Source organism: Rattus norvegicus, chromosome 1, assembly GCF_021556685.1.
Source record: "Rattus norvegicus strain SHRSP/BbbUtx chromosome 1, alternate assembly SHRSP_T2T, whole genome shotgun sequence".
Classification (NCBI taxonomy): Eukaryota; Metazoa; Chordata; class Mammalia; order Rodentia; family Muridae; genus Rattus; species Rattus norvegicus.
In genome coordinates, this window is record NC_141534.1 from 3,444,769 (window position 1) to 3,460,742 (window position 15,974).

Consider the following 15,974-nt stretch of genomic DNA (forward strand, 5'->3'; position numbering starts at 1 on the left):
TCTCCTCCTTGCTAGTCGCTTACTGGATACCTAACCTCGGTGGTTACTCAGATTCTAGCACACGTATTGACAGTTCAAAATCTAACATCCACATACAGGTGAAAACATACAATATTTATTTTTCAGGGTCCAGGTTGCCTCTGAGGGTGATGTTTTTTCTACCTTCACTCATTCACCCATGGATGTCATAACTTCATTTTTGTTAACAGCTGAATACCATTTTACTGTTAGATGCACCGTATTTTCTCTATCCACCCATCACTTGATGGGCACCCAGGCTGTTTCCAGTTTCTGTCTATCGTAAAACAGAGCAGCAGGGAGCACGGATGAGCAGACGTCTCTGCAGTAGGATGTGAGGTCCTTTGGGTACACGCTCAAGAGTGGGATAGCAGGTTCTTGAGGTAGCTCTATTCCTGAAGAACTGCCACACTGATTTCCACAGGGGCTGTACAAGGTTGCGCTCTCACCAGCAGTGGACGAGTGTTCTTAACCCATCCCCTCACCAGCAGGAGCACTCGTTTTACTGATCTTGTCTATTCTTGATAAGTGTAAGGTGAAATCTCAACGTAGTTTTATTTGCATTTTTTTTCTTATGACTAAGAATGTCGAACGTTTCTTTGCGTGTTGCTCAATCATATGTGTTTCATCTGTTGAGAACTACCCTCCATTTAGGTCTGTGCCCATTTTAAAAGTCGGGTTGTTTTGCCTGATGTTCAGATTTTTTAGTTCTTTATATATTTTAGATACTAGCCCTCTACTGGATATGTAATTAGTAGAGAGCATTTCTGTTCTGTAGCCTGCTGCTTTGTCCAAAACGAAAGCGTCCTTTGTGGTGCAGAAGCTTCTGGGTTTCATGAGGCCCCACTTATTAATTGTTGATTTAGTACCTGTGCTATTGGTGCTCTGTACAGAAAGCCTTTTCCTGTGCCAGTGAGTTCAAGGTTGTTTCTCACGTTTTCTTCTGTAAGATTCTGGGTATCTGGCCTTGAGTGAAAGCCCTTGATTCATTTTGAGTTGAGTTTTGTGCAGGGTGATAAGTACGAATATATTTGGATTCTTCTACATGCCCCCATCCAGTTAGTTAAAGATGATGTCTTTTTTTTTTCGTGTATATTTCTGGCTTCTTTGTCAAAAATCAGGTGTCCATAGGTGTCTGTATTTACCTGGGTCTTCAATTCAATTCCATTGACCAATGCGTCTGTTTTTCTGCCAACACCATAGTGGATTTTTTAAAAAAGTAATCTATTTTTAGTTTATGTACATTGTTGTTTTGCCTATATGTCTGTCTGACTGTCTGCCTGTCTGTCTGTCTGTCTGTCTGTCTGTCTGTCTGTCTGAGGGTGTCAAATCCTCTGGAGGAGTAGTTACAGACAGTTGTGAGCTGTTTTGTGGATGCTGGGAGTGGAACCTAGGTCCTCTTGGAAGAGCAACCAGTGCTCTTAACCACTGAGTTATTTCTTCAGCGCCACCATGGTATCGCTGTTGTTTTCATTACTGTAGTACAATTTGAGATTGGGGATGGTGATAGCTCCAGAAGTTGTTGTTGTTGTTGTTGTTGTTGTTGTTGTTGTTATTATTATTATTAAGGATTGTTTTAGCTAGTGTGCGTGTGTGCGTGTGTGTGTGTGTGTGTGTGTGTGTGTGTGTGTGTTTCCAAAATCATCCATTCACTTTCTGTGAATAACTGTCTTGAGATTTTGATGGGGATTATATTTAATCTGTAGATTGCTTTGGCAGGATGGCCACTTTTACAATATTAACCCCCTTGACTCATGAACATGGGAGAGCCTTCTATTTTCTGGTGTCTTTAATATTTTTCTTAAATGTCTTAAAGTTTTTATTATACAAGTCTTTTACTTGTTTGGTTAGAGTCACCCCAAGATTTTTTTTTTTTTGAGGCTATTATAAAAGGTATTGTTTTTCTAGTTTTTTTATTTGTCTGTCATTTGTATATAGGAAGACTAATGATTTTTGTGTGTTAATTTTGTAGCCCACTACTTTGCTGAAGGTGTTTATGAGGGGTAGAAGTTTCCTAGTGGAACTTTTTTGTGTCATTTATGTAAACGATTGTATCATCTGCAGAAAAAGACACTTTAACTTCCTCCTTTCCCACCCTCATTCCCTTTGAACTCTTCAGTTGTCTTATTGCTCTAGCTAAGACTGCAAGGACTATCTTGAATAGGCAGGGAGAAAGTGGACAACCTTGTCTTGTTCCTGATTTTACTAGAAATGCTTTGAGTTCTTCTTTGTGTAGGTTGATGTTGACTGTGGACTTGCGTGCGTTACATTGTAATTATCGTGTTGAGGTATCCCCCTCATATCCCTGGTTTCTCAAGACTTTTATCGTGAAGAGATGTTAGATTTTTGTCAAAGGCCTTTTCTGAATCTAATGAGATAATCATGTGGTTATGTTTCAGTCTTTTTAGGCGGTGAATTGTGTTTATTGGTTTCTGTAGACGGAACCACTCTTACACCTCTCAGATGAAGCCAACTCGATCATGGTGGAGAATCTTTTTGATGTGTTTTTGTATTTGGCTTGCCAGTATTTTATTGAGAAATTTTGCATTTATGTTCACAATTTTCACTTTTCACTGGATCTTTGTGTGGTGGTTTTGGTATTCTGGGGAGCAGAGGCCTCATAAAAACTATTAGGCAAAGTTCCATCTGTTTCTATTTTGCAGAATACTTTGAGGAGTGCTAGTGTTAATTATTCTTTGAAGGTCTGGCCCTGGGCTTTTCTTAGTTGGGAGACTTTTATTAAATAGTGTTTCTATTTCCCTAGGGATTATGGGTACATTTAAACTGCTTATTAAATCTTTATTTAACATTGATAGGCCATGTTTATCAAGGAATTCATCCATTTCTTTTAGGTTTTTCAGTTTGGTGGAGTAAGTATATATTTTTAAGATTCTGTCTTATGATTCTCTGAATTTCTATAGGGATTGTAGTAATTTCTCCATTCTCATCTCCAATTTTATTAATTTGGGGTGTGTGTGTGTGTGTGTGTGTGTGTGTGTGTGTGTGTGTGTGTGTGTGTTTCTTTTGATTTGAAGTCTATTTTGTCAGATGCTAAATGTTAAAATGGCTACATCTGTTTGGTTCTTCGATCTGTTTGCTTAGAATAAAATTTCCCTTCCTTTCACCCCAAGGTAATCTCTATCCTTGATGGCGAGGAGTATTCCTTGGATACAGCAGAAATATGGATCCTGTTTTTTCTAATCCTACCTGTTTGTATTGATGAATTGAGACCATTAGTATTGAGACTTATCAATGAGGAGTGTTTATTAATTCATATTATTTTGTTGTTTTGTTATGGATGTGTTCCCTTCCCTCTTTTATTAACTCTTTAGGGATTATTTGTTCTTTTTATCTTCCTGGGTGTAGTTAACCTTCTCTTTGATGGAAGTTTTCTTTCTAGTGCCTTCTATAGAGCTCGATTGGTAGATAGAAATTGCTTAAACTTGCTTTCTAATAATGAAATGTTTTTTTCCTTAGTCAATAATGACTTATAATTTTGCTGGGTGTAGTTGTTTTGGCTTCCATCGATGTTCTCTCAAAATGTATCGTGTGTGTCTGTCCAGGCCCTCCTGACTTACAGAGTCTCCACTGAAAAGTCAGAGCCGGGGCCACTGGGAATGTGGAGTTCCCAGGGAGTGAAGATGTGGTGTGAGGAGGGGCTCCTGCAGTCAGGGTGCTACAAAACCAATAGTAAGTCTGAAGAGACTGCCGAGGAGGACAGGAAGGATAGTCAAAACTGCCACCTGTATTCCAGACCAGTATGACCACTGGGGGTCTCTGGTAGAAAAAAATTTCTGTGCCCTGACAGCTGACACAAAGAGAAAGCTGGACAGGAAAGCTGAGAGGGTCACTGGGAAAGTCCTAAGGGGACCCTGGGTCTGCACCAAGAGGTAGAGTTCTCCAGGGAATGGAGGTAGGGTGGGAAGCAAGGCTCCTAAGAGTAAGTCTAGAGAGACAGAGACGAAAGGGCATTGGCCCCACTTTAAGTCTTAAAGTTGGTTGATATTCTAAGCTATAACTAGTAGGGCACTATGATTTAAATAAACAGACTTTCTGTTGTTATTAATAATAGTAATTGTACTACTACTATTACTACTACTACTAATAATAATAAAAATAAATTCACATGCTAAGCCAGTGTTCTCCCTTGCTATACTCCCAGCCCTTGCTGTTTTCTCACTGTGCTTGCTTACATAAGAGATCAAGTGCTAAACCTTTATGGTAGCACTTCAGCCAAGCCAACAATAGGCCTGGTGGCTACCTATTGGTTATTTTGGAAAATTTGCTTGACTTTTCCTTTCTAACTTTAGCCAGAGGTACTCCTCCCCCTCAGTGTGTGTGTGACAATGTCTCATATAGTCCAGGCTGGCCTCAAACTCCATATGTAGCTGACAACGACCTTGGACTTCCAATCCCCCTGTGTCGACCTCCATAGTGCTGGCATTACAGATGTGCAACATCAGACTTGGTTTATGTGGTACTGGGGGTTAAACCCAGGTCTCATGTGTGACAGATAAGCACCAATCCACTGAGCCATCTCTCCAGACCTTTAGTTTATTTTAAATTCTGTTCGTGGTCACCAATCATCACCTTCTATTTATTTGTTTGTTTTTATTGTTTTTTAAATTTTATTTATTTAATGTATGTGAGTACATTGTAGCTGTCATCAGACACACCAGAAGAGGGCATCAAATCTCATTACAGATGGTTGTGAGCCACCATGTGGTTGCTGGGATTTGAACTCAGGACCTCTGGAAGAGCGGTCGGTGCTCTTAACTGCTGAGCCATCTCTCCAGCCCTATTTGTTTGTTTTTAAATAAGCAAATATTCACATGGATCATGTGTCTTCTTCAATATTTCTATGTTAATATGGACTTTTACTTCTTTTTTTTTTCTTTTTTTTCTTTTTTTTTTCGGAGCTGGGGACCGAACCCAGGGCCTTGCGCTTGCTAGGCAAGCGCTCTACCACTGAGCTAAATCCCCAACCCCTAATATGGACTTTTAAAAGAGTTCTCTTGATTTCTATTTAACTTCCCTTACTCATTCCCCCCCCCCCCCGATTTGTTGTTCTCTTTGCTCATTTGAGTCTTTCTTGCTCTTCGGTTTTCTTTCTTAAAGTTGTCGATTTCTTTGTGAGTCTTTAATGTTCCTAGGAAATCTTGGTTTAAAAGGCACATTTGTTTGTTTGCTTGTGTAGTGTGCGTGCGTGTGTGTGTGTGTGTGTGTGTGTGTGTGCGCGTGCGTGTGTGCATCTGTATGCTTTTGTGCTTTTGTGCACACATACAAGCAGAGGTTGGAGAACAGCTTGCAGCAGTCAGTTCTCTCTCCTCTCAGGTGAGTTGTCGGGCTTAGCTGCAAGCAGCTTTACCCACTGATCCGCCTCACCAATCCAGTTTGATCAGATACGGACCTGTGCAAGTACGCCCTGGGCTTCTTTCCTAGAATGAGCCTTCTTCCCAGAAGCAGGGTTGACCTAGGGCGTTCACTGACAGTTTTCCTTTCCAAATCTCCTTCCTGAAACAGAGAGGAAGCAAGGCCCCTGGACCTACCACACACTCCAGTGGCAGGACAAGGAGTGCTTTATTCTTAGAGATTAGCACAGGGATGCCGTTCTCCTTGCTAGCAGTGTTTTCCTCTTTTCCATAGAGATAATGATGGGCATAGGCTGGGCTGTGGCTCTGTCAACACTGTATCGTCGTCTCTGCTTTCTGTCTTCCTAAAATCTGTCAACATCTAAAGGTTGGCGGCCATCTCCTAGCCACTTCCAGTGTGAATGTGGATCTCTTTTGTACCACTGACTATTGCTTCTGTAGGATTCATGTCCTTGGATCCCTGGAACCCACAGGGTAGAAGGAAAGAGCCAACTCAAAAGTTGTCCTCTGACCTCTATAGGTCACACATACACAAGCAAACAACAAGCCAGCAAACAAACAAACAAATGTGCCTTTTAAACCAAGATTTCCTGTGAGCATTAAAGACTCACAAAGGAATCCACAAACTTTAAGGAAGAAAACCTCAGAGCAAGAAAGGCTAAAATTTATTTATTTATGACAGAGTTTTGCTATATAGCCGTAGCTGACCTAGAACTCGCTTTATAGCCAAAGCAGTGGTGATTCTCCTGCCTCAGTCTCCCAAGGGCTGTGTGTGCTAACACACTTGGCAGGGGAAAAAAATGAATGAAATTGGCCATGTTGAGATAAAAGCTTTGTCTCACGGACAGATGCCAAAAGCAGACGAGTGGAAACGAGAAAGCGTGAGGGAAAGAAGAGTCTAGACTGTGGCGGTCCTGAACTCTGACCCTTACGTTTCTGCTTCCTGGTGCCAAGTGCTGGCATTATGGGTACACTCCACCACGGCTCGGTTTACACAGTGAGGGATTAAACCCCAAGCTTCCTGCATGACGCGGAGGCACCCTGCCAACTTAGTCACCTCCCCAGCCCTACGCCTTGCATTTCACTCCAAATTAATGAGTCAGGAATAGGAACCCACAGAAAGATGAGCCTTTTAGTATAAGAAAACCTGCAACTGGGTCGTAAAAATAGGCAAAGATGTTCGATATCAAGAATAGCCAGGGGGCTGGGGATTTAGCTCAGTGGTAGAGCGCTTACCTAGGAAGCGCAAGGCCCGGGTTCGGTCCCCAGCTCCGGAAAAAAAAAAAAAAAAAAGAACCAAAAAAAAAAAAAAAAAGAAAAAAAGAAAAAAGAATAGCCAGAAATAGATGCTAAATAAAACCTTGTAAGCGATCACATTATGCCTAGCGGGCCAGAAAAGATTTTAGAGATCTGCCCCGGGTGGTTCCTGACTATCCACGCCAGAGACTCACTGGCTGAAAGTAGCGATCACGTGAGCACGGCAGACCACGCCACCATAGGGTAAGTGAACAGAGAAACCATTATCTAAGTATGGGTAGGGACTATTCACTGGGTGAAGTCCAAGGCCAGACCGCACTGAAAATGGTCCTCACATGTGTATCTGTGAAAATAAAAGTGAAGGGAGCCGTCAATATTACGTTTTATAGCAGGTTATCTCAGGGGAAGTGAGGCTTTGGACCCGGATGGGCAGCAGAGACTTTCCAGGCAGGAGACACCCATTCTCGGAGCCCACGGCGCTTTTCATTGCAAGTACTTTAGGCGTACTGTACGAGGCACTTTTGTGTTGTTTGAGGCAGGGTCTCCAGTAAACCTGGGTCCTGTTCCTTTTGCTTTTACTTCCCGATACCAGGACGGTAGGCATTAAATAGTAAGCCAGCCTTGGGGGCAAGCATGATAATCCCAGTATTCAAACACACAGAGGGGCAAAAAGCGTGACGTTAAAGCCAGTCTAGAAGTTAGTCCCTTAGAAATTGTCCAGCTCTGATGGGCTGGCTCAGGGATGGAGGCAGATGGCTCAGGGTGGGTTCCTGGGCCGGGAGGCAGGTCGTTCCATGGAGCCTTGAGTATCCCCGTGTGGCCTCAGAACAGCACGTGTTGGAGGAACTGGAGCGACAGGCTGTGCTGGTGTACACCCCATCCCGCAAGGTGAACGGCAAGCGAGTGGTCTGCTACGACGATCGCTACATCGTGAAGCTGGCCTATGAGAAGGATGGCGTCATTGTCTCCAATGACAACTACCGGGACCTGCAGAATGAGAACCCGGAGTGGAAATGGTTCATTGAGCAGCGGCTACTCATGTTCTCCTTTGTAAATGACAGGTGAGGAAAGGGTGGAAGCCCGCGTGCCCTAACCAGGCCCAGGGTCAGCTCTGTCTCTCGCATCTCTTTCTCCCGGAGGCACCACTTCATCTTCCGTTTGGGTGAGAGCCTTAAGTCAGTCATCATGCAGAGTGGGCCTGGCCAGATGGTTCAGTGGTTAAGAGCACTTGTCGCTCTTGCAGAGAACCCAGGTTTGGTTCTCAGCACTGACATGGTAGCTTACAGCCATCTGTAACTGTCATTCTAGGGATCTGATGCCTTCTTCTGGCTTCCATAGGTACAAGACATACATGTGGTACACACACACACACACACACACACACACACACACACACACACACACGAGTGGGTGAGGCAGTGCAAAACACTCCTATACATAAAATAAAAATAAATCTAAAAAGTAAAAATTAAAATCAAAAAAGTTAGAATGGAGGAGGGATTTCAACTATATTGTATCTTCTTTCAAGTTTAAAAACCCTGACAGAGGCTGGGAACATGACTCAGTGGTGAAGCCCACTTGCTGCTCTTCCAGAAGACTGGAGTTCAGTTCTTAGCACCCAGACCAGCCGGTTCACCGCCCTCCGTAACTCCAGCTCCAGGGGGATCCAATACCTCTGGCTACCAACAGCAACAGTACTCACATATGCAGACATACATAGTTACACACAATTAAAAAGAATACAAACGAATCTTTAAAAAAATACCAATCAAGTCACTCTTTCCTATCCCAGGCTGGCCGCAAACTTATGTAGTGTAGGATTACCTTGGGCTTCTGGTCTTCTTGCCTCTACCCTTTAAGTATCACGCTGACCACTGTGTCCAGTCTATGCCATGCTAAGGATCAAACTAACCCAGGGCTTTGTACACCTGAGACAAACATTCTACCCACTGAGCTTCAATCCCAGCCCTTAGATTTCTATTCCAGGCAAAAACCAATTGACTCTTTCTTACTCTTTGGTCTCTGACCAGCCTCCTGGCGTGTGGTTTGAGACAAGGTCTTTGACCCTATAATGACACAGAATGCCTGTTCAGTGGGCTTGGTACATAGTAGAAACATAGTAGAAACATAGTAGCTACTGATACAGGGGTGAATGGATGTAGGAATAAATGAACAACGACTATGGGCCAGGCAAAAAGGGGTTGAGAGGAGAGAAAGAGGCCCTCCAAGTGGTATTCAGTCCACTTAAGCATAAGAGAACAGTGCTTGACCCCAAAGTAGGGAAGGTGGTGTAGTTCAGTGGAAAGAGCTAAGGCTTTGGACCCTATGCAGTGTTTTCCTAAGAGATCCCGCTCTGCTGAAGAAGAGTGAACCCTAGAGAGAACTGTATCCTACAAGGGCAGCAGTTATTCTTGGGGACAGGTGTGGACACACTCCCTTCCCTGCTCCTGCACTTGGGAATCGATGCCCCCCCTGAACGCCAGGACAGATGCTTCAGCAGCTGCACTGAGGTAACCCCCACTGTCATGTCTAGATTCACAAGCTAGGGGCTTTCTCTGTCCAGCTTCAGTCTAAATGAATCTGGCAAGTCAGGAAGTGAGATTCTAGAAATCCTCACTGAGGGCTCATGGGCCATGGCTGCCTCTAACTTGGTGACAGCCAGGGGTCCTGGCCAAGTCCTTCTAATGCCTGGCTCTCTGCTAAGAGGGTGGGAGGTCAGAAGGCAGGGACTGACATCCTGTGAGTGAGGGCGCCCGCCTCAGTGCCCTGGGCATGTCCACTGGGCCCTCTTGGTACTCTTGGCAGCTCTTGCTCCTAAGAGAGAGAGGGGTAATCCTCTGAGAACTTTTAATAACTGCAGTGGGCGGCTCCTCAGATTCTTGATCAGATCCCAACTCCACAAAGAAGCCAGCTGTGTGGCTGGAGCTGAACCCTGGAGTCTGCACTGGGTCAGAGATCAGCTCTCTGCAGGGCGGGACTCACTCAGCTTTTGGGAGATGGTGACTGTCAAAGACGACCTTCTCCCCATCCCTTCCACCTCCTCTAGAACTTCCTTATGGGTTGGAAGGAGCTCCTGGGAACAAAGGGATTGATTGGCAGTGCAGGACGTCAGCAAATGGGAGGGGCTTTGTTTGTCTTTACTTTTTCCCCCTGGAGGCATTTTGTTTCTGTGGCACCGAGCCCAGGGCTTTGTGTATATTTGGTAAACACTCTAACGGAAGCACATTGGTTACCCCTCAACCCCAACCCCACCCCCATCCTTTTTAAATGTTAGTTTGAGCTAGGGTCTCACTGAGTCACTCAGGCTGCCCTGAACTTGCAATCCTCCTGCCCTCAGCTTTCACAATAGTGGGATTACGGGTCTAAGTGACTAGTGCCCAGCTTTTGAGCCATGTTATTTTCTGCTCTGTGCCCTGAGCATTTGGAAAACACAGTCCCTTCTTTGTTGAGGCTCTGTGCCAGGGAAGGGGAGGCGGAGCAGGCAGGAGACAGGCTGGCATCAGAGGACCATGTGTGCAGCAGAGTCGAGACAACCACACCCAGAGTTTGCAAAGCGTGGGGCTACTGCCTCATCTGCTTACCTGCTGGTGTCGTAGACTGTTACTACTGACTCTGCACCTACAGATGCCAGAGATGGGAGGCATGGTGTAAGGGGAGGGGGTGGAAGGAGCCTGTCTTGGTTTCCTGGTCTGTTGCTTTGATAAAACACCCTCCCAAAAACATCTTAAGGGCGTATTTTGACTCTTGGTTCCGGATTATGGCTCATCACATCCAGAGAAAGTCACAGCGGTCAGAAGCTGAGGCAGCTGCAGTCAACAAGTGATAAATGCAGCCCAGTTCACCTTGTCTCCTTTTTTTTTTATACAGTCTAGGATTCTAGTTCTAGGGAATGGTGCCGCCCACAATGGATACATCTTTCCACCAACAGGTATACTGAAGGGCCTGTCTTCAAGGTTATTTTCATCGAGCCGACATCACCAAGCCCCTAAGCCTCCAAGGGGCTTCCTCAGTTCCCAAGTCACTTAGGAGCTGTCTGTTAACTCCGTGGACTTTCTCAAGCTTTTGGGAAAAGCCACCATGTTAGGAGGGGCTGACTTGAAGGGACATTGGTTGCAGTACATGTACCTTCTTGGGTGCGTGGTCATGCCATCTGGCTATTTATTCTCTCGGGTGACTCTTCTCCCAAGCCTCCATATGGGTATCGGTGGTAAAGTCCCAGTCACTCTTGAAGCGGCCCCTCTATGGTTATTTTTCAGGTTCATGCCTCCTGATGACCCCCTCGGCCGTCGAGGACCAACACTAAGCAATTTCCTAAGCAAGAAGCCAAGGCCCCCAGAGCCATCCTGGCAGCACTGTCCCTATGGTGGGTACCCAGGTTTTGTGGGCTCTGCCTTAAAACTGGCAACCTCCGCCCTCGACCAGCTACCTGACGCTGGAGAGAAACGTAGCAGCATATTTGCTGCAGTTTGCCAGCAAGGATGTTCTAAGGATGAACGGACGCCCATGAAGGTTGGGTGTAGAGCCACACTCGGGGGGATACGGACCCTGCGTCCTCCAGCTCTTGTTTTAGATCCTGTACTGCATCCTTGGTACAGTATGTTCTTAACCTGCCCCACTGTTTGCTTGGTCTGCTCCCACTCACCCTGACAAAGTGGGCCCCTACTGGTACTGGCCATTCAGAGTTAAGGGTTTCATCCAAGCCCAATAGCTCTTTCCCTACCTGCCTTGCTAAGATATTTAGTGCTCCTGCCTTTTGTCCTTACGGACAGACGTTCATTGAGACACAAGTGACATTCAAAATCGTTTCTTATGAGGATTAACATGATGATGATTTTTTTGGGCTGGCCCAGAATGCCGGGTTGAAGTGATTGGGTTTAGATGGCCACTTCTGTCAGAATTGTTAGTGCTGGGGCAGGGGGAATGTGGCTATTAGTGGAAACAGAGGCAATGCTAGATCTTGCACCACTGGCACCCCTACAGTGGGCTTTAATCTCAAGGTCAGGACCCCTGGGGAGGTGGAGGCTAAAGGTGACTAGACCCAGTTTGGCCCCAGACTCTGCTCAAAGGAAGTTCCTGATAGGTTACTTACTCAGCTGACCTTGTGGGTTACAGAACTCCGAGTACTGTATCTTCCATTCATCCCAGAACACTTGCCACCCCCTGGTCACCTTCCAGACCTGAGTCTTTCATCGGGTGGAAAGCAGCAGAGTCAGAGGCCTGGGGAAGGGCGTAGGCTAGACATCATAGCCTCTGCTCACCACGGTCTCATCCCGTGCTCTTCCCGCCCTGCCTCTTCTAGGCAAGAAATGCACCTACGGGGTCAAGTGCAGATTCTACCACCCGGAGAGACCACACCAAGGGCAGCTGCCGGTGGCAGACGAACTCCGTGCCAAGACGCGGGCTTGGCCGGGTGGTGGCGCCGGGGAGTCGCGGCCACCGAGCGCCCGGAGCCGTCCCGGAGCAGCCCGGCCGCTTCCCCTGGAGCCCGGCGCGCACAACCCCACGCCGGCCCCGCAGCCCGCGGCCCTGACAGCCCTGAACCAGAGCTTCGCTCGGCTGACCTTCAGCGATACTGCGGCCAGTGGCGTCGTGTCCCTGTCGCGTGGGCCTGACCGGATGCCCACGAGTGGTCCCACGTCCTGGGCCTCGCCATCCCTTCGCGCGGGCAGCGTTGCCACCCAAGGGTCGCCGGGTCTGCGGTGCCTCCGGACTCCGAACAGCCTGCTCTCTCCGGGCGATCTCGGGTCCCCAATCTGCCCACAGTCCCAGCCATCAGACAGACACTGTTCCAGGGGCATGCACAGTGACCTGCCTCCCCAGCGCAGACCGCCGGAAGACCCGTGGGCCTTCCTGCCCAGCTCCTATGGTTATTTGAATCACTCGGCTTGGGCTGAGTCGGCTTGGAGCGAGAACACCTTTGGAAGACCTTCGGGGTCAGCACAATCCACCATCAACAGTGGGGGAACTCGCGCTTCACTCTGCAGCGCCTTCCCATCTGACCGAGAGGACCCTGTTATGGCCTCGGATCCTGTGCTCTCAGACGTGGCCCTGCGCACCCTCCTGCAGAGATCCCAAAAGACTGGTGCTCCGTTGGGGGATCCTTAGGGGACAGGTTCATAACACTGCAAGGGGTGGTGGCCCAGGCTTGACTCTCTGCTTGGGTAGGTGGGATACAAGATGCTTGTTAATTTGGATGTGTCCCTGCAGTTGAACGACATTTTTTAAAGGTGGTCTCGGTGGGAGCTTTCTCAATCCTCAGTGGTGGATACCGGTGGGGATCTTGGGGATGCTCTCTGAAGCCAGGGTCTGCTTCATGAGCAGGATGATTTCTGATGTATTTGGAAGGCTTTGTCCAGAGCACATCTAAATCCGGTTCTAACTAGCATCCAAAAATGTTTCAGCTGGTCATCACCGCTAGCCAAGGTGATTGGCCTGAGTTTGACATAAACTCTTGGAGTGTGTGTGTGTGTGTGTGTGTGTGTGTGTGTGTGTGTGTGTGTGTGTGTGTGTGTTTAGAATTCTAGAAAACCAGGAGAACTTAACATGTCGTTGTAGTTGAAAGATTGAAAAAGGCTGGTAAGTCAGTCTTGACTTTTGTGGTGTCAAATGATGTATAACACATGTTCAGGTGACACAGGAAGGAAGGAAGGTATTGCTGTCTGGAGTTTTCAAGTCACTATTGCTAATCTCACTCATAGGGGAAACTCAGCCTTGTGTAAATTTTACTGTGGGGTTGTCCCAGGGGAACTTGATCCTACGGGTCTCCTCCCTGGGTTTTTATTCTTTTTGTACATACATACCATATTACCGAAACATCACAACACACACGCACACGTACACGCACACAACCTTGCTCAAGACTCAGCCTGGCTTTTTTTTTTTTTTTTTTTTTTAAATCAGCCTTCCTTTGTGTGATTCTACAAAATTTAAACTGCACCTTATAGAGATAGGATTTCAATCTACCCACCACCCCCTTAAAAAACAACAACAACAACAACAACTCAGCAGTCAACAACAATCCAGGTTGGTCAGCATAGAGTTGGATTCTGGTAGAGGTTTATTGCAACTTTACTTAGCTGTGTCTTCTAGATAACTTCTGCTCTGGGTTTTGTGGGGAGGAGAGGCTCATTCATTCACAAGGGACAAGAAATGATACAGTGTTGCTGGGGCATGGACCCAGCATTCTGAGGGAACCCAGCATCTGTAGGCTGCACCCACATGTTCCAGTTACAACGGCAGCCTGCCAGGTTGTAACTCATTTGTTCCTGAGGGACTTAGTAGTTCATTTGGTCAGAGAGAGTCAGAAGGGACCTGCCAATGGGACCTGTTTGCCAAAGCCTCCGAGTTCCTGCAGTGTGGTAGGCACATTTGGGAAACACCCCTTCATTGCCTCAGGGAAAATGCCGTTGCAGTATTCATGGTAAACTTGACTCCTTGGCACCAGGGTAGCCATATGGCTTCCTGGAAGTCCTCCCTCTTTTAAAACCACCTTCTTAGCATGGCTTCTTGTGGATCTGTTCCTCACACCCTTTTCAAAACGTATGCTATTCTCAGACTGTTGCTTCTTATCTTGAGTCCCTGTCCTGAAGAGGGTTTGCTCTTTCTAGATCTTTTGAAGTTTTTCCTCGTGTGTGTGTGTGTGTGTGTGTGTGTGTGTGTGTGTGTGTTCTTTTCATAGGACTCTTAGAGCCGCTGTTTGATTCCCTGGTCTTGTCCCCTGCTTCAAATCAATCCATTGCGAATTTACAGTTGGAAATGTTTAAACTGCTTCCTGTGAAGACAAGTTTGAGTTTTAGTAAGCTGTAAAGCTATTTTATTTGGTTCACTGTGATTAAGAAAAAAGGGAAGGAAAAAAAGAGGTGTGTGTGTGTAGGGGAAAGAAACAACACATCTCAGATGTAATCACCTTTGGAAAATTCCAAAGTCTTAGTATGTCCTTGTGACACAAAACGGTGGATGAGAGACATAAATGAACTGTCCCTAGTTGCATAGCTGTTAACCATGCTCCAAAAATAAACCACCTTTTCCACACCTGAACTCGATTCTCAAACTGTGTGTTGATTTCTTGTCAGTTCTCTTCTCCACTGTTTTTTCCCCCCCAAGTTTAACAGGATGGGTGAGAACTCTTGGCTATGTCAATTTTCCACACTCTCTCCGTTGGTGTGTGTGTGTGTGGGGGGGGGAGCTGTGATTTGATTTGCTAGAGCTCCTCCCCCCACCCCGCCCCCCGGAAGTAGCCGGACCCAGCACAAATTAAGGGGCAGGCCATTCCCAAGACCACAAGCCGCTTATTAGTTTGCTAGACCTGACCCCCATTCCAGATCCACCAAACAGTCTCCAAGTTTAGCTCCCTCTTCCAAACCCAGAAGCGGAGGGACTTCTCAGTGTTTCTTTCTCCCTCGAGGGGCCAGGCTATACTTTCCCTGGAGGCTCCATCTGGAAGGAGGTTTGAGTCTGAATCACAGAATTTAAGTGTTGAGCAGTAGAAGCAAGAAAAGCTGCTTCTTTCGGTTCTGTTCTAAGTAAAGCGAGTCCCAGCTTTGGTTTGATGTAAAGTCAGATAGATGGCGTGCCGTGTTGGCTGGCGTGGGTAGTTTGGATGAAGCCGCGGGGGCTGGAGGCCTCTGGGACAAAAGTCCCCCATGGGAGTAGAAGGGGGCGGCAGAGATCTTGGGGAGGGGAAGGGACATTAAGGAACAAGGACGGTACAGGATTTAGGGACTTGGAGAGGATCATGGGCATCACAAATCCCAGCACAAGGGGCACCATGGAGTCAGAATCAGGTACATAATCCTTGGGGTCTTGTGCACAATAAGGGTCTCTTTTCTAAATGCCTACAAATTTCAAGATGGTGACAACAGAGCATTAAACCAAGCACAGGGCTCTTCTAGTACAGAGTCCTGTGTAACCGCACGGGGCACCTTCTATGAAACTCTAGAAAGGAGGTAAGCATGAAGAGAGCATTCTCAGCATCCAGGGTGAGATCACAGCAAAACGCTGAGCGAAAGAGGTCAGCGTCCAACACGCACGCACGCACGCACGCACGCACGCACGCACGCACGCACGCACGCACGCACGCACGCACACCTTATAGCAAGTTGTGGGCATCTGGAGCAGTTGCTCAGGCCTGATGCAGGCTTCTAGAGTGCAGAAGTCAAGAGATTTGAGCAAACACACACGGAATAATCCACGTCCAAATGGCAAGAGCTACCTGCACCTGGCAGCAATTACACCGTATTAGGCAAGGTTCTTTGGCTGTCACCCTGGCTGACAAAACCAAATGGCAGGCGGCCAGAGGTGGAGGCATAATTCGAGGCTGCAAAGTCT

At 46.8% G+C, this 15,974-nt stretch overlaps 1 protein-coding gene across 2 annotated transcripts in view; it reads left to right on the forward strand.

Annotated features, from left to right (window-relative positions):
• Zc3h12d (zinc finger CCCH type containing 12D) overlaps nt 1-14,684 on the forward strand; it is a 34,447-nt gene extending 19,763 nt beyond the window's left edge. Inside the window, 3 exon segments of one of the 2 annotated variants that reach the window (NM_001107469.1) lie at nt 7,474-7,708; nt 10,904-11,010; nt 11,947-14,683. In NM_001107469.1, coding sequence (NP_001100939.1) covers nt 7,474-7,708; nt 10,904-11,010; nt 11,947-12,752 — 1,148 coding nt within the window. In that variant the 3' untranslated portion in view covers nt 12,753-14,683. 2 annotated transcript variants of the gene reach the window in all.
• The last annotated feature ends 1,290 nt before the right edge of the window (nt 14,685-15,974 follow it).